This window comes from Rosa chinensis, chromosome 3 (genome assembly GCF_002994745.2).
Source record: "Rosa chinensis cultivar Old Blush chromosome 3, RchiOBHm-V2, whole genome shotgun sequence".
Taxonomy (NCBI): Eukaryota; Viridiplantae; Streptophyta; class Magnoliopsida; order Rosales; family Rosaceae; genus Rosa; species Rosa chinensis.
In genome coordinates this window covers 11,545,485-11,572,205 of record NC_037090.1, presented here as the reverse complement: position 1 = coordinate 11,572,205, position 26,721 = coordinate 11,545,485, and the positions used below count along the sequence as shown (strand labels likewise).

The following is a 26,721-nucleotide window of genomic DNA, read 5'->3' as shown; positions in this document are numbered from 1 at the left end:
GAGTTGAATTGCAAGCGGAAGATAAAACTCATAAAAGAGAGTAATTGTTGGAGAGATGGAGCTAGGATAAGTTAGATGTGGCAGTGACATGATAAAAGAATGCTGCGATTGATTTGGGTGTTTGTGGTGTTAGCGACGGAAATCTGAAAGAAGATGAGTATGAGCGGGTTATGTAGTGGGTCCGAGCTAGGTTCAAGATAAAATGAGGGATTTCAAAGAGGAATTTAAAATTCAAACAAATCGAATAATTAACAGTCAAAGAAGCGGACATGAGGCAAAATCCAGACTGGTAACAGTCAGTCCGGTGAAGAAAAAATCCCAAAGAAAATGCATGAAGGGCCCAAGTCATCGCTTTCAATTATCAATTTAGTTCCTTATCCGGTTATCCCCTTCTTCACTTAATTATTCGAGATCATTGTTGCTCGAATCAAGCGTATTGAACTACTGATGTTTGTTTTTAAATTTTTAAATTTTAATTTAAGACAAAAGGAGGGATTTCAAATTCTGATGTAACTCAAATCAAACAGTCAAAGTTGGGGACACGCGACAAAATCCAAATTTGCCGGCTGATCAGCTCTCAGACTGGAAAGAATTGTTTGTTGACGACAAAATCCAAAAAAGAATTTCATGAGTTTGGACCACGTTAACACTTTTTTTTTTTTTTTTAAGATTTGACTTGATTTTAAAGATTTGATATTCTACATTTATGTGTGGTGTTTGTACTGAATGTATTTATAAATTTGTTGTCTTGAAATTGTCAGAAAAATGTTTTTTTTTTTCAGAAGATAGAGAAATCAATTGCAGAGGGGGTCTATTTTCTGTGTTCAACTTTTCTGTTGCTTATGGGAATGTTATTAGCAATCAATGGTTCCTAACTGTAATCAACAGTAAATTTTTCCTATATAAAATTTATATATTATTATATTTTCTTACTTTTATTTTGTTTTCTTATTTCCAATATTATTGATAATTTCCCAACATATATTATTTTGTGTTTTAATTTTACAGAAATTCCATCACATATTTTTTTACAACATTACGATGGCTAGCTCTTTCTCTGCTCCTTGGTCTCTTTTACTCAGTTGAGAATTTCATTACAGTTGACTAATTGGCTACGGTATATTAATTACTTGACTGGTGATAGCCGCCATTCTAGAGGCGTCCGTTGGTCTTTGGCCGAAGATGTACATATTAAGAGAGGTTCTTGCGTGGGGCAGCCGCACCGCCACGTGGTGCGGCTGGCCAATCAGTGCTCAAGTGGAGGGGCATTTTGAGTATTTTACATTTAAAAATCAGGGATAATTCCGGAACAAAGACAAAAAACTCCGAGACTTGATTGGGTAGCCGCACTGTACATGTGGTGCGGGTAGCCGCACCTAAGAATTAGTCACATATTAATATGATAGTGTAGAAGATAAAAGTATACTGTTACCATGGTAAAGTACACGAATTACTGTACCAGAAGAAAACACAAAAGCTATCGCATTCAGGAATTAAAATGAAGACCAAGATGTAACATTTTAAAAAATCTTGACAGAAATTTGGAGATAGTGCGTATCTGCCAGCTAGAAATGATAGGTCAAATTTGATAGCAGCGGTGCGTGCGCTAAACTTGACCGCTACTAATGAAGAGGACCGGAGCTGAAAGTATATATTAATTACAAAAGAGAGTAATATATGCTAATAGTCCATTTCTTTAATAGAAATTTTTAGCCAAATGGGAATCATGGAAAACACCAGCTTAAATGGCACTCCTTCTGTTTAATTATGTACCAACAAATCTTATCATGGTATATCTTGTCTGCATATATATGTTGCCTCTTTTGGTTTAATGTGGTTCAAAGTTTTTTTTTTTCCTTCTTAACAACGGTTCTAAGTTTTTAATTAAATATATGTCAAATGTCAATATGGGTGCTTCATTTACAATTTCACCGAGAAATGTACGTATCAGACTTTTCAACTTTTTCTCTAAATTAAAAATGCTGATCTCAAATTTTAAGATGTATTCTCAAAAAAGAAGAAGAAGAAGATTATACTACTGGAATGATCTCTCCATATATTGAAAATTGCAGCCAAGCTGCTTGATCCAATTGAAAACAAATAATTAATTAGATATAAACAAATGATGATACCTAGTCATTAATTTGTTTGGTTTAGCACTCTCATTGTGGTCTTGCATGCATATTCCTAATGTCTTGGATTAGCATCTCCAAGTTTATGGTTTGAAGATCCACCTTTAGCAACAGTATCACGAGCCACTTTTGTAATTGAATCCATTGAGGCAGTGGCGGAACTAGAGAGTATTTGTTATGGGGGGGCCAATCTCATAGTATTTGTCTAAATCATATTAAATCTATACACCAATTACATGTGTCCATGTGTGCACTTGAAAAGTTTGGGGGGGGGGGGGCAGGGCCACCACCGGCCCCTTAATAGTTCCGCCACTGCATTGAGGTCTGAGCTTCTCTCCTCGTAAATTCCATCAACATTCTTATAATGGTTTCAAACTTTCCATGTCCTTTCTGTCACAGTTTTGTTCCAGCTGAAGACCAATCTTCCACTTCTCACTAACAGTTGTGCTATTGATGTAATTACTTATTACCTATACTAAAGCGCTATCTCCCCATGAACAATACATGCTATATTGATTTACTTATTTGTACCTCTTTTTTGTTTTATTACGTCTATGCCATGGTGATGTGTCGAAGGATCGAGAGAGCCAGGGTCACAGGGTGTTTCTTCGCCTCGCACAAAGAGAGAGAGAGAGAGAGAGAGAGAGAGAGAGAGGTGATATTCAGGAAAGATGAGATTTCATCTCAAGACTGAGCAGACAGATACACAGAGAGAAGTGGGAGAGGGATCTGTGTTTTGATTACTGCCCCAAATTTCTGAAGATCATCTTTCAAATTTTGCAGGTATGACAAATCAAAATGGAGGTGGGCTAATAGCAAAGGGGTCTTTATTTTGAAAGGTATTTGCTTGGTTTCTTCAAAAAAATTTATTTAAATCAGCGTAAATCTTCTTATCTTACTGATTTGAGGTTGGGCTCTGCGATTGCTTTTGTTGGTGATGAAGACCTTGCTGAGAATGTTTTTGATTTGATGTAAGCTTTTTTATTTTTCAGTTATATGCAATCTTATTTGATAGCAAAGAAATCTTCTTGGATATGATCCAAATACATGTCATTGCCGTATGGTTTTAGTATACACTAATCTCCATTCCGTACTTGGCTTACTTTAAGATTGGGTTAATTAGCTTCCTAATGTCTTAAAGTTGGAAAATTTTAAACCTTGAGATGCTTTTTCTTCTTTGCCTCTGGCAGCAAACAAATAAAGCATTTTTTGTTTTTCATTTTGAAAAGATAGTATTAATTTGTACTGCCCCAGAGCTTAGTCATGATTGTTTTGGTTTGGTTAGGATCAGGGAGTAGTGGGAAGTTTGAAATGCAATTAGCTCCATTGGTTTATGGTTGTGTCCGGAATTACTTCTGAATCTTTGGTAGAATCAGAGAATCTTTGGAACATATTGGCAAGCTCAAGAATAAAGAGGTTATGCTTCTTCCCAAGCATTTTGACACTTTGGTGAAAGGACTGTGCAAGGCTAATAGATTTGCAGATGCTTTGGAGATATTGGATATTATGAAGAAAAGAGATTTTGTTGATAAGAATGTTTATGGGATTATTACTTGAGAAAGATTGATGTTTCTAGAGTTGATATGTTTTTATAGTATGAAAGAATATGAATATTTGCCTATTGCTTCTACCTACACCAAACTGACGCAGCAGCTCTTCAATGTGAATGAGTATCAAAAAGGCTGTGACCTGTATGATGTGATACTTGAAAGAGGAGTGTAATATAATACCAGCTCCAATTCTTCATTTTTGAAATATGTATATATTCCAGTTTGGTTAAAATATCAGATTTTATAATATGTAAAATGATAACATATTCAGTAAATATTTGTTAAAATTCAAGGCAAAAAAAATACAAACCCGCGGCATCACGCGGGTGAACCGTCTAGTGATCCCCTAAATTAGGGCGACAAATCATAGGAATTCCTGCTACAATGCTCTCTAGAGTCGAATTCCAATCCGGGCCTATGGGTGAAGAACCCACCCATTGACTTGTTGCCCTAGACGTCCTCTTGCAATTAAAACCTAATTCACTATGTACCCTTTTTCTTTTGTCCATATTTCAAGCTCCATAGGAATTGGGTCTCCATAATCCATATATATAAACCCAAAGTGATGTCGGACCATACAACCCAACGGTATCACTCCGGCACCTTCCAAAATGAAAACAGATTGCCTGATAGGGAGCACATGCGCTCTCTCCATTATGCATGCAGCCTATAATTAGGTTGCACGTGCGGGGCTATATTGGAGCATGAAAAGATCTCATATTAGAAAAGTGACAAAAGAAAATAGAATTTATAAATGGATGACTCACATCCAATTGTACAAGGTTGTTTGTGTTAAAAGTTAAAACCCATCACCTAATAGGTGGTTAAGTTGGGATAAGATTCGTGGATCATGCTTGTCGTTGTTTAAACGAGCCAATTTTCAAATCCAAAGCAAAACGAATATTTACAATCAAATATGCCAACAAATGTTAAATTTAAAATGATTTGGTAAGCTGCGAACTCGGTCTCAGACTGGTAAAACCGTATTTGAGATTGGACCAAATTCTTAATCCTCGTTCGTACGTAATATATTTCAAAATGTAAACTCAAAAGATAGAAAATTCACTCATCTTGTTCATCAGATTACAAACAAATTGTGATTGTTAAAATTCCCATAATCAGGAGCTCTAAGTTGTGTTGGGAAGATTCCCCTTTAAATCTTTAATAACACTAGAGAAAGTGCCCGCGCTTTGCTGCGGGACTTATTATTACACGGTGGAGATTATGATTGATTTCGTAACAATACATAGTAGAAATACCAATTGTCTTTGTTGAAATTTACAAATTTTGTTTGGTTTGAACTAACTGATTCTGATGGAGAACTTCGTGTAACATGGTTTAATCATGCAGTTAACGAATTCAACAGGAATACGTAGCCTTAGAGGTTGGTAGAACTTTTGAGCACTTTAGCTGTATGATTAGCACGTTACACGAATCTCACCAGAATGAATAATTTCAAATCAAACTTGGTATACATAATTTAATGAAGGAATAAACAGAATACAATAATGAGAAGTGTTTGATGGATGTTGCATAATGATACACGATCTGCATGGATATTCATCTCATGCTGCTGTTCCTCAGTCTAAGCTGTTATTGCCATATCACCTTGCTGATGAAAAGCTTTTCATTTTTTCATTAGGCACACTATCCATGCTTCAGATGCCTGAGATAACAATGCACATCAAGAAGAGGTTAGAAAAACTGCTAAGACAGAAGTCAAGCTCTCAGTTGGTATATGAATCACAATAGACTCTGAAGATTTTCCTACATGTACTCAAATTAAATGCTATCTTAATATAAGAAGCAAGAAAATACAGAGCAACCAAAACTTGAACCACAAAGCTTACTTTGAATGGGTTCACTCAGTTCTTCCTATCACATTGGCTTCTGTTCTCTTCATCTAAAAGCAATTCATAAGCAGCTTGAATGTTAATAAACCTAGCTCTAGCTGTTTCTCACTCGACCCTAACATCAAGATACTATCGTCAATCTCTTAATGTCATTATGGTCAGAACAGTTCAGCACACATGAGGACATATCACGTTAAAACAGAGCATCATTTCAATTATAACATGTTGTTGCTATTAACTCATATTCACAAAATACAAAATAGAAAGCATAAATGCACGTCAAATTATTGAAAGTGAGCACATGGAAGAAATTTTAAATTTTCAACAAATCATTTTTGTAAGGTGAATATGAAAGAAAAAATAATACTGCTGTGAGTTTAAAGCAGTGAAGCAGTATAAACATCAGATAAGGAGTTAAGATATGAATAAATGCATACCTTTGTAGAATTCTGAAGTTGCATTTTCTGCTAAAAGTTTATTGATTGTAGTTCCCTGTAAACAAATTTTTTTTCTAAGCTGAAGATCAAATAGAAAAGAAAACCGCTGCAAGTTTTTAGGTTATGATAAGTGGATGCTATCAGTTTGGAACATTTGCATAAAAAAGAATAACCTGTAAAAATTAAAACATTTGGTAACAAACTGTAGACTTTTGAATCCCTTAAGCAAATTTAGACCAATATATTGGTGAAGAATGAGCCATCTCTGGTTCAAGGGAATCAATTATCTCATCACTTTCAGATCTGTTACTGATTTTGAGCTTTTAAAAGTAGTTATTAACTCACTTATCTTTAAGTTTCTAATATCACCATTACCTCTTTTAGATTTTTATCTTCTACATTGCTAAAATAGTGAACATGAATAATAGTCTGCTAATCCCAAACATGTTCACCATTGTGAATCGCATTTTTCCATTCTTCCGCCTTCTCATCTTCCCACTGTTGTTCAAATTCAGTTTCAACCTGCCACAGAACCACCATGATTTAAATATTTGAAATTCATGCCTAGCATCTGAAAAGAGTGATTCATTTAGTTACATATAAACTCTTGCTGAAATAAAGATCAGCCTAAACCAATAGAAGAAAATAAAAATCATAGTAATTCATAAGAAACCAATAATGAATAATCACATGGTAAATATAAGCAAATCTGTCAAACATATCATAAGAATCCAAAATTCGGGAATATGACCAAGTATGCATTCTGCATGGGATGTTTCAGCAGCTACTTGTTTGTGGACTGTTTCTCTTTCATTTGAAAAAAGGGCCATTGCAATACACCTAGAATCACCTACGACCAATGCATTTTTGTATCATATGAGTGAACTTTACACAATGATCTATTCAGACATCGTCTAGGATTGCTTACAATTGCTAAAAAATTAAGGCCAATTCTACGAAATGTGAACAGTACCTAAACCCTAAACCGATGGGTTTTGCTCGAGGACAGTTCTACAGAGCCAATGCATCAAGTACCTAAACCCTAAACCGATGGGTTATGCTCGAGGACAGTTCTACAGAGCCAATGCATTAAGTACCTAAACCCTAAACCGATGGGGTGGATCAATCTGTAGAGGACATCAAGAAGTAAACAGCTTAATATTAGATCATGCATATTTTACATTTCAAGGAATATAAGTTTTCAAAAGAAATATCTAGTCTTATTAAAGGTCATAGATGAAGTGTAAACTTACAGCTTCAAGCCAATGTGGAAGAGCTAATTTTTGTGCTTTCTCATTCTTAGACAAACCTTTTCCAGTCTGAAATAACAAAGCAAGTGTTATTACTGAAATAAATGTCCAATAAGCTAGGGAAATATGAGAAAGAAGCATGTATAAAAAAAAAAGAACAAACCTTCGCAGCCTAGTCCTAGCCCTTGCACACCACAAAACGGCGGTTTCCGGCTTCTCAACATCGAAGAATGACACAGAACTCTGCTTGAGAGCTGCAGAATCTAAAGTTTTCCATCTGAAGCATTTGAAAATAGCCAAATCAATCAAACCATTTCCATTTATAAAATAATAATAATAATAATAATAACAATAATAATAAATAAAATAAAAAAACCAAATTCAAGTACAATTTCAATGGTGAAAGATAATAATCAAGTGCTTAGATAATTACCATAAATCTTTAGTACCAGCCGGAGAATCTAATGAGTATCTCCACCTAAACCATTTGAAAATAACCAAATTAATCAAACCATTTTGTATCAAAACAAACTTAAATTGAAGCATACTAAGCAAGTATCAATATAATTACCATACCTCCTCAGCCACCACTGCACAATCTGCAAGGTTTCTTCGAGTTCGATAACTCTTGTAAACCTTCTGAACTTTGACGGCTGCATCATTAAGCTCCTTTGACTGCTGCATCATTAAGCTCCTTAACCGGTCTAGGCAAAAACATAAAATCCGGTTGAGACAGAGCAAAAGCCGACATTGGCTTATGTTTCAACTGATTTTTACCTCTACAATCATCTATCCCCAACATTTCCTTAAACGAAAGGTTCCTATCCAACATTACATTTTCAGGCTTGCAATCCTTTAACCGACTCGAATTTTTAAAGCCACTCAACTTGTTAAACTAATCAATCTTATAAATCAAAATATTGCCATGTACCTTTTCCAGAACGAACCCAAACTGATTTGTTGTCTTCTCTTTTGTATCTCAGTGCTTGACCTTTTATAGACTGCAAATCACAGAAAAAACAAATTTCAGATCAATAGTTTTTAGAAAGATGATAAAACTAACATTTATCAACATAAAGATCAATAGTTGGAATTCTGTAAATAAACTGATTCAATAACACTGAGCGTAACTCTTTACATACCTGAATTCAAAGCACTACCAAAATTTGATCGCACACTGTTCCCAATATCCACTGAATAAAACCAAACAAACCATCTATTACAATTATATAAACCACCATAAACCGAAACAAATTCTATAATCCAAATACAACAACGGCCAAATAAACCATCCAGCAACTAACAAAACCAGGAACAGCGGCAAAACAACAATCCAGATACTCCTTTGTACAAAACCTACAGAATAAAAACAAAACAGTCATTAGTTCATTACCACTCAAAGACAAAGAAAACACCCAAACCTCAGTAATCACCGAAAATTAAAACCTCAACAAAAACATGGAAACCCAAATCAATACCCCTAAAACATGGAAACCCAAATCAATTGAAACCCAACCACAACAAAAACCACCGATTCAAAACCACAAAACCATAGACATCAACAAAACACCACCCTCGATGACAAACCAAGTTTTAATCAGACAAAGAAAAGGAACAAACTTTAATCAAATTCCCAAAAGGAAAAAAGGTTTAAAAGTTTACCTCTGTTAAGGGGATTAGAATTGCTGATCTTGATTTTGACTGGAAGCCTGTTGTCCGTTAACAGGAACTCTAGATAGCGATAGAGACTTGTCGAATGCGATAGATGTTGGGTTGAGGCTTATATATACCTGCTATTTCATGACAAAACGGTAATCCTAAATTCCTACTACTGTTTGTCCCATTCTAGTATCTGGAAACATCACGAAAGTTTATGCTGTTCGGACTGTGTAATTACTTCAGCTTCCGGTTGAGATTAGTTCCATTTTTCTTTTCAGTAAAGGAAGGGCAAAATGGACTTTTCGCAACCATTATGGCAGTCTGAGATTGTGGGTGAAAATCAAGGGCAGAACCGTCACTCCACTGTTACATGAACAGTTGTGAACAGTTAACTCACCTTTAATATATAGTATAATTGTCGCGGGCTATTTTTGAAACCGTATCCATTAAGTTCTGAATCTCCTTCTTTTCAAGTTCCATCAAAGTTCTTATCATGGTCTCAATGTTCTCTCTCTTTTGTCTCTTTCATTCAGTTGAGAATTCCATGAAATTTGCCTTGCTTATTGTCTATATCACTGGACTGAGGTTAGCGATCTGGAGTTCTTCGTTTGTCTTTGACCGGAGAAATACATATATATGAACCTGATAGAGTAGTCGATAAAGGTATAATGTCCAAAATGATAACGTGCACCAGTGTACCAAAATAAAAGACCAAAGCCTATCACATTCACAAATTGAAATGAAGAAATGTAACAAATTTTTTTTTTTATCAAAAGATTTCATTAACAATTTTGAAAAAAAAGAGTTTTTTTATTGGAACCTCTAAATTTACTCACTTGACCTCTATGATTTTTACACCTGTTATCAAATTTTCAAATACTAAATTTACTCACTAAACCTCACTAAATTTTCTCAAATAACCTCACTCATATAATTTGCAAACAACTTATTATCTTTAAAATAAAAAATTTAATCATTTCAATGATTTAATCACTTTATAAATCTTAACTAAATATACATTTTTTTTTTGAATACAGGTTGATTTCAATAGTAATCAAGCCATAAAACAAGCCAGAGTCTAACATAACTTAATAAGAAAATCCGGAAAAAACTAGATAACCTATCTAAGCTAAGCTAAAACTCATTAAAGTCTAAGGGACACTCGCATGAAGCAAGCCTAACTAAGCAAGAACAACCTCGCTTTCCAAGGAAAATCATTCATCAAGTCTAATATGACAACACGCAATTGTGGTACAAATAACAACTAAAAACATCTTAGAATGCTCATAGAGATTACCCCTACCTAAAAAAGACTTGCATCCAAAATCTAATAGCAAAAGAAACTAGAGTATAGCAGCCCACAACCTCGGCAACAAGTTGGTCTTCTTGCTTTTCTTTGAAATTTGCGGACTCGAGTTAAGCCCAAGCCCAAACCCAAGCTATAGAACCAGAAGCCCAACTCCCTTGCCTAGCCATCGCCGCCACCATCGTCAGCAGCTCTGGTGGTCGGCCCTTCCACCACGCCATCAAACTACCCAAACAAGTACTCCTCCGACGTTCAACCAGACAAACCGATCTAGGCTAATCCGGCCTCCCACTGCTACCTGGCCCAACCAGAGTTCCATGTCCTCGTTACTCGAGCAATCGCCCGCTGCGACTCAACCACCGCCACCGACCACCTTCAATAAACGTAGAACCCTCTGCCAACATCGACAGAGCTATGAAGCCGTCATCGATCACTAAGAACAAGACCTGGCACCTAGACAACCCAGAACTCCACCACCATGATCACCCACGCCTCTGTCGCTAATTGCAACGCTCACCGCCTTCGCAACGTCGCTGTACCGTCACCTCGCTACCCTCGCCGATGCTTGGTCTGGGGAACATGTGTTCACTACAGCCAACGTGGGGTTTGCTTTGCAAGTTCGCTCCGAAGACCTCGGAGGATCACTTGATTCTGGTCAAACTTGCACATTTCTTAATCAAACTTGAGTTTCAAAAATTAATGTCTAATCAATAAGAAAATGCCATGAACTATTATGTTTTTTTTTTTTGAATTTTTTTTCTATTTTAGCTAATGCAAAAAAAAAATTGAAGAAATCATTTGTTTTTTAATGTTTTTTTTTCTATATTTTTGTACCACATGATTAATTATTTAAATATTTTTAGTTTTTTTTTTTTTTTTGCAAATATAATGGATTGACTTAAATTTAGGTCATAAATCATAAGAGAATTTATTTTGTTGTCCCTCACCAATATGCGTTCAACATATATATCATACATTTTATGTCACATGATCTTAATCATATTTTTAATTCTTATTAAATATATATGAATGCTTTAATGAGTATGTAGTGAAATTGGAAAATGAAAATAGATAAAGGAAAATAATAAGGAATACAATTTAATATTATTGAATTGGAAAGTCTACATAAAATAAATATAATATTTTTTTGGTATAATTATTGTCCTTAATAGTCATTTTATAGTAGGTTATATATGTCATTTAATAATTCATAATAAAGTGAGGTCAGGTGAGCAGATTTGGAGATCCCAATAGAATTAAATATTGAGAGAAATGTGGTCGTAGAACGTATTACTGTATTAGCAGGCTAGCTAGGAAAGTGTGCCAATCTTGACCATTACCAATTGCAGATGACCGGAGCAGGAAATTAAACAAGGTAATTACTCTCAACTAGTCATGCGTCAGTCGAACTCACGATTTCTCACTTACAAAAAAGAAACTAATGTCACTAGATGAAATGTCCGGTACTAGGCGACTCTCATATAGTTGAAAGAGAGTAATTAACCAAAATGGAATAAAGTGATTGTCACACTCCAACTACCTATATAAAAGTGGAGTGCAAGTGATAAGATATATAGTGAATTGGATTGCATGAGATAAAATATATGGCGAAGTGGAGTATTGAAATCATCACCCTACCAAACAATCTAACTATTTATGTTCATATATACCTCTAAAGTCTAAACAATGCTGATCTCAAATTTTCAAAAGAATTAACGAAGAAGAATACAATAGTGGAGGATCCTTTCCAGTTTTATTGATAATTGCAGCAGGCAAATTAATTACAAACAAATAATTATAAAGGAACAAATGGTGATTACCTAGTCATCTTTTGGCTAAGCACATACAATTACAAGCACCGCAAAATTCACAAAGCGACAATTTGATACAAAGGAGAAAAGATTAAATTTACCCAATAAGGAATAACGTGGAACCAGTTTAATTAAGCCCCAGCCCTGTCACTGTGGTCTTGCATGCATATTCCCAATGTCTTGGATTAGCATCTGCAAGTTGTGGTTTGAAGATCCACCATTTGTAACACTATCACGAGCGACTTTTGAAATTGAATCCATTGAACTCTGAATCTCTCCCCTCTTAAATTCCATCAACATTCTTATCATGGTTTCAATGTCCTTTCTGTCACAATTTTCTTTCAATCGAAGACCAATCTTCCACTTCTCACAAACAGTTCTGCTAATGATGTAATGATCCCCTAAATTAGGCCAACAAATCATAGGAATTCCTGCTACAATGCTCTCTAGGGTAGAATTCCATCCGCTGTGGGTCAAGAACCCACCCATTGACTTGTGAGCCAAGACTTCCTCTTGCGAGACCCAATTCACTATATACCCTCTTTCTTTTGTTCCAATTTCAAGCTCCATGGGAATCGGGTCTTCACCTATACCCGAAGTGATGTCGGACTGTACAACCCACAAGAACGGGTGCCCACTGTTGACCAGACCGTACCAAAACTCTATGATTTGGGTACGTGTCAAGGTCACTAAAGTTCCAAAGCTGACATAAAGAACCGATTTGGTTGGCTGAGAGTCGAGCCATGTCATGCAATTTGGATCCCCTTTCCAAAGACCGCCGTGTGATGCTAATGATCGCGAGACGTCGCCGATTTGAGAATGTAGAAGAGAGTGGAGAGGGCCCAGAGTGTAAATTTTGGGGAACATGTTGGCCATATGGGACAGACACGAAGCATCAAGTTCGTAAATGGTGTCGAGTATTAGAGCTGAAGCTCGTTTTTGTGTCTGAGCTTCGTGGATGGCGAATTGAAGACCAGGGTGGCTCGACTCTTTTACCCTGCAAAAACCAGGTAAATCTACACGTCGCAGAAGGCCTTCCATTCCGGGGACGCCGGTGATTTCCACATTCATGTCGTCACCTGTTCATCAAATATTATATGATAAGTTTAAAGTCAATCAATTTAGTCAAGTAAACTATTTATTATTGGTGGATGATTGGTCTTGTATCCAAATCAGCTCTTCATGAATGTTAAATAAACACATATCATATGTTCAAAGGTTTAATTAAGCCGGCTTTTACGTGAGTGCGATGACGAAGTCACGTAAAATTGCCACTTTGCCTCCTTAGGCTTAGGGTTTTAGAATTTCGGCTTTGGGCAATGATATGGGGCCTCAATGAGTCAATGAGGCCTAAGATTTGTGGCATCAAATTCTAGATGTCATGTCATGCCATGTAAGTAAATACAAATTTTATTTTCAATTCCACATAATATATCTTGCCACATCATACTATTGCAACACTAACTTTATCATTTTACATTTCCTTTTAGATGTTTGAGGATGAATCAATTACATTAATGAATTTAATTAAGTGACAAAAAAAAATATTAGCTATTAATTATGTATTAATTTCAGAGATTTGTCTATAGATTCTTTGACCAATATTTTTCTTCATTTAGTTAAATTTTTTCCTTTAATTTTTATTTCCAAATGGTATTAATATATTGAATTATGTGCCAAGAAATAGACGTTAACGTTTCTTTCCAAATATTGATAAATTTAGCATTAATAAATTGAATTTGGGAAATACTTATGTCTAAATTAAGAGGTAAGAAAAAATTCCTATATTAGTAGCCATCAATTAACATCTACAATCTAGATATAAGGGAAAAACAAACAAAAAATAATGAATTCAGATCTAACATTTAAACCCTACCTGCATAAAGAGAAAACAATGAACAAAAGAATATATACAATCATATGAATATGTATTCTTCACATTATATTTCTAAAATTTGCAGGAACCCAACAAAGGTTGAATTCATATACATGTGTTATGCAAATCTATTAATCGAACGTACGTGCAAATCTATTGATTGAATTACATGAAATTTTTTGTACTCTAGATTGATGTTGTTTAAATCTAAGCATGAGTGTAATGAAACAAATAAAAAAAAATGAAAGAAAGCCAATTTTTTTTTTCTTTAGAAGAAAGACAAAATAATTTTGAGTCATTAGATTTTGGAATGATAAGATGATATTTTTCTCAAGAATTACTTAACATAATTTGACAAATAGGTGATGTGTGTGGATGATTTGGCATGACACCTAATATTGAGGCCACAAATCTTAGACCTCATTGAGGCCATAAATCATTTTCCTTTCGGTTTTTCAATATCTGACGAGAGGACAGAGGAGTAGTTTTGGTATCTGATAAAAGAGAAGGTCTAACTTTGTTCGTTGGAAACGTTTTAAATATTAAAGGAAAATATACAATAGGGTTACTAAATTACCTTACCAAATCATTTGTAGCAAACGAATAATATCTCATATGAGTTTGTTAAATAAACGCAGTTCATGCAACCATGCAAGCATAGGTTCGATCGGATCCAAATAAATTTAAAAAGTTAGTCACCTGGGAAAGGAAGCTGGCCTTGTTCGATGAGGTTGGGAAGACAAAGACAAGTCCACATGTAACGAGCATAAGGAACATTATAACTAAGTACGGGCAACCCCAACTCTTCTGCAACATCAAAAGCAAAAGTCACAAGTCCATCTGTTATAATACATGTTGGCGGCGGCAGCGCAACACTGTTGGCCTTAAGGGATGACTGGAGCAGCTCCTTAAAATGAGGCTTAATTGATGTCTTCAATGCGATCAACAACTCGCTGCCCAAAGTGCGTGGGTGGTCATCGGGGAGACCGTCCAAGATGGACTCGAAGTGGAGGGTGGGGAAGTGGGCGGAGAGGGCACGGAGGTTCGCTAAGCGGTTGTGGTTGTGGCGGGTGTTGACGAAGGTGACATGAAGGCCTGCATGGCAGAGAAGCTCTGCCAAGCAGAGCAAGGGTTTGATGTGGCCTTGCAGTGGAAATGGAAAGATCACTACGTGAGATTGAGATTTCTCCATTGAGGTAACGAGCATCTGAAATCGCTTTTACTTTCGATTCCTATGGCTTGCTACTTTTAAGTTTGTACGTAGCACTAATGCACAGAGAAGGTGGATATTATATAGTCGCGTAATAAGGTAATATTTTACTATTTTAGACAATTCTTTTGGTCATCCGTCTAATTGAAAGGTAATATTTTACTATTTTATCCAAACTGATGCATCACGTGATTATTTTGGACACTAAGGGCGTAAACATTACGTGCGCATTAAGTATGCATTCTAGAAAAAAGTATTCAATCTAGAAATAGTACTAGCTTGAACCACCAATTTTTTTATATGGTTTGGAAATATTCCTACATATAGTCAGCTTTGATTAATTAATCAAACTTACAGAAATTGAGCGATCGGTATGGTTGTCGCTTACGAAGAGCTTTGAATGCAATTATATTTTGTTTGATGGAAATATTTGAAGATCCAATAGTTTGGTCAAGTACGAACTCCTTGACCTATTTTACGTAGACTTTATCTCACAGTTCAATTACGAGGAAAAAGGAGCATATTATTTGTGGTGCGAGAATTTTGAACATAAAAGAAAAGTATGTAAAACCCTACTGATCAACAAAGACTCTCCCGTCAACTCACAATAGATTAATAGAAGAAATATAGTGATGAATCCCAATGATCCCACTGTCATTTTCCAATTTTCAGATATTTATAACGAACCGTAGTACAAATTCCACATATTTTCCAAAATTAAGCAATGGATCCTTATTTATGCAAGCATAGTAAACAGTAAAAGTGCGACCCTACAGCTCATCAAACATCGATGATCGATGCTTTGCATAATACGCTCCTCTCTAAGATCGATTTTCAAGCTAGTTTCAACTCAGAAAAAAAGTAATAGATGTCCAGTCATATATGCTCCAACCTTCAGATTATAATATGCGTACGTAGTAATTAAGAATTGTACATAGAACAAGTTCGACAAACATTTGCCAAATGCACTAAAATATAGGGAGAATATCATAAATGATCACTCAACTTTTACTTATTCGACACTTCGATCACTCACTTTTTAAATATATCACTTTAATTACTCAACTTTAACTCTGTTATTCACTTTAGTCACTTTTTTAATTTTTTTCATTTAAAAAAATTATTTGCTACAATATTAATAATATTTTCGTCCAACCAATTGTGAAAAAATAATAAATATGTATTAGAATGATTGGGAGAAGTGATCAAAGTGAGATAAAATTAGGGATGGCAAGGAGGAGTGTAGGGTAAGGGGATTAAGTTACCATCCTCATATCCGACTTCATTCCCCACCCCTTTACCCGCCCCAATCCCCGTAATAAGATACTTGAGATTCCCTATCCCTATCCCCATTAGGGATTAGATCCCTGTACCCGCCTCAATCCCCCGTTAACAATATTACTAATTTATTATATAAAAATTCATACAAATAATTATGGATTGTAAAATATGAAGTTAAAATCAAACATCAAAATAAAATAAACTAAGTAATACCTCCAGCACGATGCCGCAGGTTTGTTTGCTTTATACATTTCTTAAGAGTATAATAGTATACCTAGTTTATGGTCTAGAATGACTTCAAGCACTGATTTCATTGTAGCTTGCCTTGCCATCTGAGCGAAAGAAACCAAAGAAGCTTACATGGAAAGTTGGATATTGGTATCCAAAAGCACCCAGGTCCTCTAGACCTTCCTTCATTCAAAGCTAGGTGGGAATACATGTGTAAAACTGGATATTGGTATCCAAAAGCACCTAGGTCCTAGGTCCTCTAGACCTTCCTTAATTCAAAGCTAGGTGGGAATACATGTGTGGTACAAAATCCACCAACTACACATTCTGCCACATAACTTCTTCGCAACTTTTTGCATGTTGATTAGTTTCCTCTTACTTGGGACAACTTCCAGTCTCAGTTGGCCCAGCTTGCCTTGCCATCTCAATCAAGCACATACAATACGTTGTAGAAAACATGTAACAGTCCTACAACTCATGTTCTGCAAAAAAGAAAAAGAAAAAAAAAGGTCTTGGAATTGAGGAAAAAAGGAAGGCACATAAAAACTTAATAATGTATACTGAGCAGCAGTCATACCAAGAAAAACAAAACGAAAATCAAGGTTTTCTCCACTACTTCCATGTTTCAAGTGAACTGGAATCGCCCACAAATTTTCAGTACAAAAAATTACTTCAGTAGTAGGAAAAACGCCAAATGTTTTTTTCACAGCTAGGTTGAACCCAATAAACGAAGATCTAATGTTAAATTAAAAGATAAACTTGTGCTGCTTAAACTTAAAATTGCAATGATAAGCATAGACTTTGTACCTCATCAAGATAAGTTGCTGATGGTACTGGGACCGTATCCAGTGAGTATGTTGCTTGAGAAACACAAGATCAAAACATAGTTAATATGCTAGGCTAGTGGTACGCCTGAATTAAGCGCACAAAATTACCCTGCAAAAGACAATTGTTAGTATAGGATAAGCAGGGATCGTTCAGTCCGGGGATTGAGGGTACTTTCACAAATTGCACTAATTGAACAAAACTATCAAAAACTAAAGAAAGAAAAGGAAAATAAAGTTGACACAAAAACTAAATGAAAGGGGGGTTTAGATTTTGAAAATGCAGGCAATAACAAAGGAAATAAAATATTGCAATTTTTAGGGATTCTAAATCAGATGTATGGATGTTGAGAACTTCGTAATCCACCACTAGTTATGATCAGAGAAAGACAATTTAACCTAATCTTCAATTACAAAGGCATGTGAATGAAACCAATCAAGAACTTTAGGATCGCTGCTAAAGCCTTATTTTTCCCAAAATTACTTAGAACCGTGAACGCACTGGATCCTAAGCTTGCTTATATGCAATCAAGGTGTAGAACGCTACCCTATCAAATTAACTCATTAAGCACACATAAACACATTAAGCTCTTTGGAAATATTGATTTTAGAGTACAAAACTAGTGAGGAACGCCATCCTAGCATGTATTCTATTTGTTTGATTTCACCTAACATGTAGGCATTACTACTTTAGTGTTTTAAGACCGTGAACGCACTGCATCTTAAAACTAGCTCCAATTACATGCTCATATTTTAGGTGATCAATCTAAGACATAAACATATAAAAGATTTTATAAAACAAAACCAAACAAAGCATTCACTAAACCTTGTAATCGAAAAAGAGATTCAAAAGCTAAAAATCCATCACATAACTAGGATTTCATACTAGTTCTCAACAAGAAAATTACTCACTCATAGTTTGGAAATCCAAAAACATATACATATTGAATTCAAAAAGTACAAAAGGAATAAACCGTAGAGGGTATCACGATCTCACTTTGATTATTCTTCAAGAAAGCTTGAGGCGTCTTCAAAGTAGGAGTACGACAAGATGATGGAAGATGATTTGATGGAAGATGGAGGCTACGGCTTCTCCTTGGAGTAGGGATCTCATGAGCTATGATAAGGGGAGAGTATGGAGGTGTGGTTTCTGATTTAGGGCAGTGGATGGTGTGTATATGTGATGGAAGAGATGTGTGAGAGAATGAGAAGAGAGGACGTGATAACTAAGGAAATTGGAGAGGAAATGGTGAGACAAGGAGATGAAATGGATCAAGGAATGTGTGTTTTAGAATGAGAGGAGAAGGTGTTTATATAGGGAAGAAAAAGAAGAGTGAAATGATGAGTGGAAGAAAAATAATGAAAGTGATTTGTAAAATATGGAAAAGATAGAGAAATGATGAAATGAAAGCAAAGCATGAAGGTGCAGCAACATGGAAGTGATGATGATCTATTAAAGAGATTGTAGAAGAAAAATATATCCAAGGAAAAAGAGAAAATCATCTAGCTTTCTTCATGTGGGTAGGAAACATGAACATGTGAATATTGAGCTGGTTTTAGGTCAGTTTCTGCCCCTTTATTCCTTCAATTATTTCTCCAACAAGACTTCATTATATGCCTTCGATTTCTTCATATGAAATGTTACACTATGAGTGTAGATCATCCTGACAAATTTTCAGAGTTTTATTCCATGCGGTTGGGCAGAAAATGCTGATGGACCTCTTACAGGTCCAGTTTTCCAGTTTTGCTTCTGTAGAAAATTGGGCTAATTGTTTGAAGGCCTTCCACTCATAGTTTGCTCTGGCACTCTTCATAAGAAATGATCCTTGGGCTTTCTAGAATGAATCTGGAAAGTTTCAACTCATTTGGAGTTCGGATGGTTAGTCTGCCACTCCTCATTTCTTGTCTAGCTCGCTTTCTCATTGGCTCAATTTCTCCAAAACACGCTTTGTCAGGCCAAAATGCTCATTTTGGGGCCAAACAGCTCATTTCATCATCATCTACTCCAATGTACCTAAAAAATAGAAATTGAGTTAAAAATCGATTCGTTAAGGAATTAACTAAGCAAAATGTGAGGAATTAACTATTAAAATACCACATTAAAATTCTCCTATCAGCTAGACTTTGAGTCCAATTGCTATATCTTGTGCTGTGGGAAGTAGGTCAGCTCATGAGATGTGGTCCAATCTTAGTCTCAAATTTGCTGCTCCGAATAGGCAAAACATGTTGCAGCTTAAGTCCACTCTTCAAGGCCTCAAGAAAGGGTCAGACAATATAGAGACTTATTTAGACAAGATCAAGGCTGCTAGAGATGCCCTTGAAACTGTGGGTGTTTTTCTTGATGATGAAGATATTGTGGTTACTGTCTTGCAGGGTCTGCCATTTGAATTTATTGCCATTAAAACAGTCATCCGAGCTCAATTTGTTAGTTGCTCTATGAGGGAGCTCAAAACCTTGCTTAAAGCAACTGAAGTGGACATTGAGAATGAGTCATAACCTGTTAATCTTACTGTTATGGTTCCCACCACTCTTTCAACACCAACCACTCCCATTTCTACACAATCTGTGTCTCTTACAGTCTATATTGTTCCTCCTGGCTTCAGTCCTATTGTTTCACCTACTACCAGCAATAATCAATCTCCAATTTCACAGCTAACTTATGTTCCCATACCTGCTGTGCCCTATGGGTATTCTTCATTCACTCATTTCCCCATGATTGACTCTACACTTGGGATAACAGGCTTCTATTCTGGTAGAGGCAGGGGAGGTTTGGTGGACCTGGTAAAGGTCCTCACACAACTGGTAAAGGCTCTACAGGTGAAAACTACAATACTGGTGATTTTGCAGATACTTTTAACACTGCTTCACAATCTGGACGCACCTTTTCTTGTCAATTGTGTGGCAAAGTTGGTCATGGAGGTAGTACCTGCAGGACATTGTCTCAGTATCAACCCTTTGTGCAACCCCACCTTAGTGTTAACTCTATTGCAGGTGTGGAGTGTCAATACAGCAAGACAAAGAACCATACTGTTGATAAGTGCTATCATATTATTGGTTTTCCAAATCAACAACAGCCACATCCTTCAATTCATCCATCTGCCATGTTTGCATCTTATTCAACACCTCAGTTCTGGCTTGCTGATTCTGGAGCCACAACCACATGACTAGTGAAGTCCAATTGATTAATAATGTTGCTCCATACACTGCCTCTGATACAATTCAAGTTGGTAATGGTACACAACTCAATATCACTCATATTGTTAATACAATTCTTGTTTTACTCAAACTTGATAATGTTCTACTCATACCCGAATTGGCTACTTATTTACTTTCCATCTATTAATTGTGCAAACAAAATAATTGTTCTGTTTGGTTTGTTGAGTTTATGTGTGTGATACAGTATAAGGCGCTGAGAAGAATCCTCTACCAGGGACTGAGTAATTAAACAAGGGCTGTACCCCATACCATTTGATCTGCCACTTAAGTTTGGTTCTACATCATCTTCTACTGTTCCCAATTCTTTTCCCAAGACTGCATATGTTGGGAAAACTATAAAAAAATTTACTTTGGCACCAAAGACTTGGTCACTCTACTACTGAAGTAGTCAAAAGTATGTTGAATAAGTGCGAGTTTTCGGGTGACACTACTACTAATTCTACACTTTGTGAAGTATGTTTGCTTCGTAAATTTCACAAGCTTCCTTTCCTAGTTTCTCAAACAAGAAGTGAAGCACCTTTTGACATAGTCCATTCTGATGTTTGGAGCCCTGCTCCTCATTTGTCCTTAGATGGCTTTAAGTACTTTGTAATTTTCATTGATGATTGTACAAGGTATACTTGAATGTTTCCAATGAAAAATAAATCTAAAGTATTCTCTTACTTTCAGTCTCTTTGTGCCTTTGTCAAAACTCATTTTTCCACAAAACATTAAAACCTTGCGTAGTGATGGGGGAGGTGAATACCCTAGCTCAGTGTTTCAAACTTTCTTAAATGCTAATGAGATTCTTCATCAGCTCTCATGTCCATATATACCAGAGCATAATGATATATTTGAGAGAAAGAATAGACATATAAGGGAAACAGCTGTAACGCTTTTGCAAACTGCTTCTCTCCCTTCACCTTTTTGGTATCATACATGTGCTCTTGCTACATATCTCATCAATAGAATGCCTACTACTGTCCTACAAACAAGGTTCTAAAAATCGGCCTAGGCAGCGCGTAGGCGCTAGGCTTACAGGTTCCATTAGGATTTTTCTCTAATCGTTTGCCTTAGGCGGCGGGCTGGGGCCGCTGGGAGGGCTAAGCGGATGCCACCTGGGCTAGGCACTAGGTGCTGAACTATATGTAAATTGACATCTTTCTTCCGCTGCCTCTTTCCCTCTCTTCGAAGGCTTTACAGCCGTACATCAATCCATCTCTCTCCTCGATTTCACTGGGATTTGAGACCGGGTCAGGTTGGGAAGTGGCGATCTTGGTGAGGATTGTGGGGTGGATGGTTGGTGGTCACAGGGAGTGAGGAGTCTTCAACGATAACGTCAGAGTCTTCAAGGTCAGAGTGGGTGAGAATGGGAGAGAATCAGATCAGAGAGAAGAAAAGAAAGAGAGTGAGGTGATGCAGGATGGTGAGTGCCATGATTGTGATGATGAGGATGAAGATGCGACGCTGCTGCTGCCACAAAGAAGTTTAATTTTAAATTGTCTCTTCTTCTCTTCTGTGCAACCAACAAATGAGATAAGATAGTGCTTATCTGGGCTCTAAGAATATTGGGTATGGTTGACTAACATATTGTTAGATTCATACCACTCATATAATTCTTAATTAATAAATATGATTGTTAAATAAAAAAGTATTATTAAATATTTTAAACTCCCTAATATTTTGATTATTTCAACTATTCTCAATTAATTATGGACTTTAAATATTTTTATTTATATAATTATGTCATAGAAATATTATTAAAATTTAAAAATAAAAAACTGCATGGTCCCCATCTAGGCTCCTACTTAGGCCCGTAGGCGCTAGTCCCCAGATCACAGCCCGACTAGGGCCTAGCGTTTTTAGAACCTTGCCTACAGATGCTTTCTCCATTTGAAAAATTGTACAATAAGGTTCCCTTAGTTGAATTGTTAAGGGTATTTGGATGTGTTTGCTATCTTCTCATGACACCCTTTAGGATTGACAAGCTTCAACCCAGCCAAAACCACAAAATGTGTCTTCATTGGCTTTGGAGCTGGGTACAAAGGCTATATTTGCTACAACTGGGTCACAAGAAAGTGTATTATTTCGAGACATGTCTTCTTCAACGAAACATCCTTTCCTTTCACTTTCTCTCAGTCTTCACATGGGTAAAAGCTACAACAACCTTGTGTACAGCCATGCAGGGGCGGAACTAGGATTTGTAAGTTGGGGGGGGGGGGGTTGAGAAGTAAAAGTAAATTTAACTATATAGATGGCAACAATTTGGTACCTATTATTATTTCTAATTTTGCTGCAAGGTGCTATTATTAATGAAATATTCTATGGTACATTAATGTATTAATACATCAAGTAGACTAAATTTGATATAAATGTAGACTGACTCCATGAATAAGTAGACTAGCTTGAATTGGTTTACCTCTATGTCAACACAGTCTACCTCTGTATTGAACAAGTCTACTTGATGTATAGGTACATTAATGTACTGTAGACAATCCCATTATTAATTGGCAAAACTAAAAAGTTTTTATATATAATTAAATTTTTCATCTACAGAATTTTTTTTTTATTAAAGTCAAGAAATGCACAAAGAAAATATCAGTTACATTTTAATCATAAAATAATTGAAGAAAGTAAATCATATATGATTATGTGATTCATTTCTTCTTCTTTTTTTTGATAAAGATGTGATTCATTTCTTTTTGAACTGGTCGGCCTGAGAACTGAGAGAAGGAGGGGGTCCAATCAATTGAGTTTGGTCAGTTTACCATTTAAAGGTCAATTAAATGGTACTTAAGAAGAGAAGTCCTGGAACCATGGGGGGTCTGGACCCTTCCAGACCTTCATATAGTTCCGCCACTGCAGCCATGTTCTTCAACTACTCAGTCCCACGCACAGCCTACTATCCCAGCACATGTCCTACACTCAACCACACATGCTACTACTGCTCCCTTGTTAGGTCAGCCTCCTATCTCTTCTACTACATGTCCTAATGCTACTATTCATGCACATGCTGCTACTGATTTCATGTCAACCTCTGCTACATGTCCTAATGTTACTATTCTTGCACATGCTGCTACTACTTTCACTTTAACTTCTACTTCATGTCCTAATGCTACTATTCATGCACATGCTACTACTAATTCACGTCAACCTCCACTATGAGCTCTCTGTCTCATGCATCTGACGCACAAACTACTTTGATGAAATGAAGGCTTCATTGATATTAGTTCCGAACCTGGAATTGGTCTCTTTATTGAACTAGAATGATCTCCTTTGCGACCTACTAGTCAAATATCCAATTCTAATATTTTACATCCTATGGAGGGGTTGACTGATGCTACCACAAATGACCATCATATGTTGACTATAAGCAAACGAGGGATTGTTAAGAAAAAGGATTTTCTCTCTGTTCTTTCTTCTACATGTTCAGATCCTACAATCTCAAAACCTTATTCACACAAAACATCTCTTAAAGTTCCAGCTTGGAAGTCTGCCATGCAAGAAGGATATCATGTATTGATCAATCAAAATACATGGACATTGGTTCCACTACCTCTTGATAAACATCTAGTTTCTTGCAAGTGGATTTTTAAACCAAAGAATGTTGATGGCTCTATTGCTCGACATAAAGCTCGACTTGTTGCTCGAGGTTTTAGACAAGAATATGGTATCGATTATGATGAATCATATTCACCTGTGGTTCAACACACAACTGTCCGTTTGATCCTCAGTATATCAGCCTCTTATGGTTAGAAATTACATCAGTTTGATGTCAAGAATGCCTTCCTGCTTAGTGTGCTTAGTGAAGATTGAGGTGTACATGACATAGCCTCCAGGTTTTGAAGACTCACAGCATCCCACTCATGGTTGCAAGCTTCAAAAATCTCTCTATGGTCTTAAGCAGGCACCTCGAGCCTGGAATGAATGGTTTACCTCCTTCTTACCTTCTCTTGGTTTTAAACCTTCATATGCAGACCCTTCACTCTTTACTCTTGTTTCTGGTACCTCTAAGGCTTATCTTCTCCTATACATCAATGACATCATACTTACTGGAAATTGTGATAAACTTCTAGCTGAGATTAAAACCTCCTTACAAGATGAGTTCGAGATGAAGGACTTAGGTCCCCTTCATTATTTTCTGGGACTTGAGATCACATACCTATCACATGGCCTCTCTGTGTCACAACAAAAGTATGCTAGGGATCTTATTCACAAAGCAAGGTTGGCTGATTGCCATTCCCACATTACACCATGTCAGTCCCGGCCTCAAACTTCTCAAAGACTATGGCACACCTCTCTCCTCCATTAACGCTGCTCAATTCAGAAGTCTTGTGAGTTGCTTGCAATTTCTTACCTTCACTAGGCCTGACATTGCCTTTAGTGTAAATTCTGTGTGTCAATTTTTGCATTGACCCACTGATCAACACTTCAATAATGCTAAACGTATACTTAAGTATATGTTAAAGGCACATCTGATTATGGCATTACCTTCAGGAGGGGTTCGTCTTCTTCTTCTAATGCAAGTCCATCACTTCAAGTCTTTTCTAATCGCAATTTCTCCCTTCAAGCCTATAGTGATGCAGATTGGATTGGGGACCCAAATGATCGAAAATCAACCACTAGCTTGTCATTCTCCTTAGTGGTTCCCCAGTTTCGTGGTGTAGCAAGAAGCAAACCGCTATTTCCCAATCATCTACGAAGGCCGAGTATCATAGCACGGCTGATAAAACCTCTGAGCTGTAGTGGCTCAAGCATCTTCTTGCTGATAAGAATCTCACCCTTGACTCTACACCTACACTTCACTGTGATAACATCTCCGCTCTTGCTCTTGCCACAAACCCTGTGCATCATTCCAAGCTGAAGCATATTATGGTTGATGTCCATTTTACACGAGACAAGATTAGAGATGGTTCCATTCGACTCCAATTTGTCTGCTCTCAAGAATAGCTCGCTGATCTTTTTACTAAGGGTTTATGTTCGCCTCAACACAACTATTTGTGCTCCAGCTTGAAGCTTGGTCCCCCATATCAAGCTGAGGAGGGTTGATAACATATATATCAGTTACCATTTACCTTTTCACTACCTATCGGTTATTATATTACGTGTGTTATCTTGACACTTGCCGTATAGCTGTCGGTCTCATGGATTAGTTAGGTATAGTACGTTGTTAGTTAGCGTGATAATTAGGTCAATAAGCTAAGTACTATAAATACCAAAACCCTAATCTCTTTGTAATTAATTGTTCCATTTTATACAAGCTCAGTTTCTATTTTCTGGTTTTCTCTCAAGCTTACCTTGAAGCTTTCAGCTAGTACATATACCTTTTGGTTTGTATAACTACCATGTGTCTTGTCTAATGTGGTGGGATATGTTCTAGTGAGCAGCAATTTGTTCAAGGGTTCGATAGAAAGAATATATACTGACCATATGGTTATAATTCACTTATTACCAAAATAATTAAAATTGAGCCATTATTTTGTTCTCTCAAAATATCAGGTGGTATTGGTTCGGGTCAATCATATTACTCGAATTTGATAGAGACCTTGAAGGGAGGTGAAAAAAAAATTAAATTAAGAGAACCAATATATCAGAAATAGGTTTAAGTTATGTGGACCAATGACATCAATTTAGATCACCACGTGTACTATGGTCGATAACCATATTATAATTTTCCTATTTCAAATGTTTTACTTGTCTTCATTCACGTGAATGTAGTATGTGACAAGGAATGCACACCATTATTATTGACGGTTTTAGGTATTGATATATCACGTGATATCATTTTCCTTAAATTTTGCCACAATTTTTTTCTGCTTTGTATTTTTATAAGGTCTAATAACCAATTTACTACGCTATGTTTCATCCTATTGTTAATTGAGTTTTTCTATTGGAACCTCCAAATTTGCTCACTTGACCTCTATGCTTTTTACACCTCTTATCAAATTTTCAAATACTAAATTTACTCACTAAACTTCCTCAAATAACCTCAATCATATAATTTGCAAACAAATTGTTATCTTTAAAATAAAAAAGTTAGTCATTTCAATGATTTAATCACTCTATAAATCTTAACTAAATATACATTTCTTAATCAAACTTGGGTTTC

The 26,721-nt window shown here is 36.2% G+C and overlaps 1 protein-coding gene and 3 long non-coding RNA genes across 8 annotated transcripts; all 4 read right to left on the bottom strand.

The window, feature by feature from the left end:
- Nucleotides 1-5,333: 5,333 nt before the first annotated feature.
- LOC112191785 lies at nt 5,334-8,974 on the bottom strand. 5 transcript variants are annotated; one of them, XR_005808530.1, is made up of 10 exons: nt 8,885-8,974; nt 8,365-8,578; nt 8,154-8,223; nt 7,799-7,926; nt 7,656-7,700; nt 7,386-7,499; nt 7,226-7,291; nt 6,348-6,494; nt 5,973-6,027; nt 5,334-5,348 (listed from the first exon to the last, which is right to left on the bottom strand). It is a non-coding gene; the product is annotated as an uncharacterized LOC112191785 (long non-coding RNA). The 5 variants fall into 5 exon arrangements; XR_005808529.1 differs by lacking the exon at nt 5,334-5,348 and adding an exon at nt 5,361-5,650; XR_005808531.1 differs by lacking the exon at nt 5,334-5,348 and adding an exon at nt 5,361-5,585.
- LOC121052110 lies at nt 6,652-7,068 on the bottom strand. Its single transcript, XR_005808007.1, has 2 exons — nt 6,946-7,068; nt 6,652-6,822 (listed from the first exon to the last, which is right to left on the bottom strand). It is a non-coding gene; the product is annotated as an uncharacterized LOC121052110 (long non-coding RNA).
- Nucleotides 8,975-11,913: 2,939 nt separating the features above from the next.
- Nucleotides 11,914-15,125, bottom strand: LOC112194914 (7-deoxyloganetic acid glucosyltransferase). Its single transcript, XM_024335167.2, has 2 exons — nt 14,574-15,125; nt 11,914-13,077 (listed from the first exon to the last, which is right to left on the bottom strand). Exons 1-2 carry the CDS (start codon nt 15,079-15,081, stop codon nt 12,146-12,148), a joined length of 1,440 nt encoding a protein of 479 aa, XP_024190935.1. The 5' UTR covers nt 15,082-15,125; the 3' UTR covers nt 11,914-12,145.
- A 1,343-nt stretch (nt 15,126-16,468) lies between these two features.
- Nucleotides 16,469-18,717, bottom strand: LOC112193907. The gene is made up of 3 exons (XR_005808602.1): nt 18,415-18,717; nt 17,401-17,529; nt 16,469-17,075 (listed from the first exon to the last, which is right to left on the bottom strand). It is a non-coding gene; the product is annotated as an uncharacterized LOC112193907 (long non-coding RNA).
- Nucleotides 18,718-26,721: the final 8,004 nt, after the last annotated feature.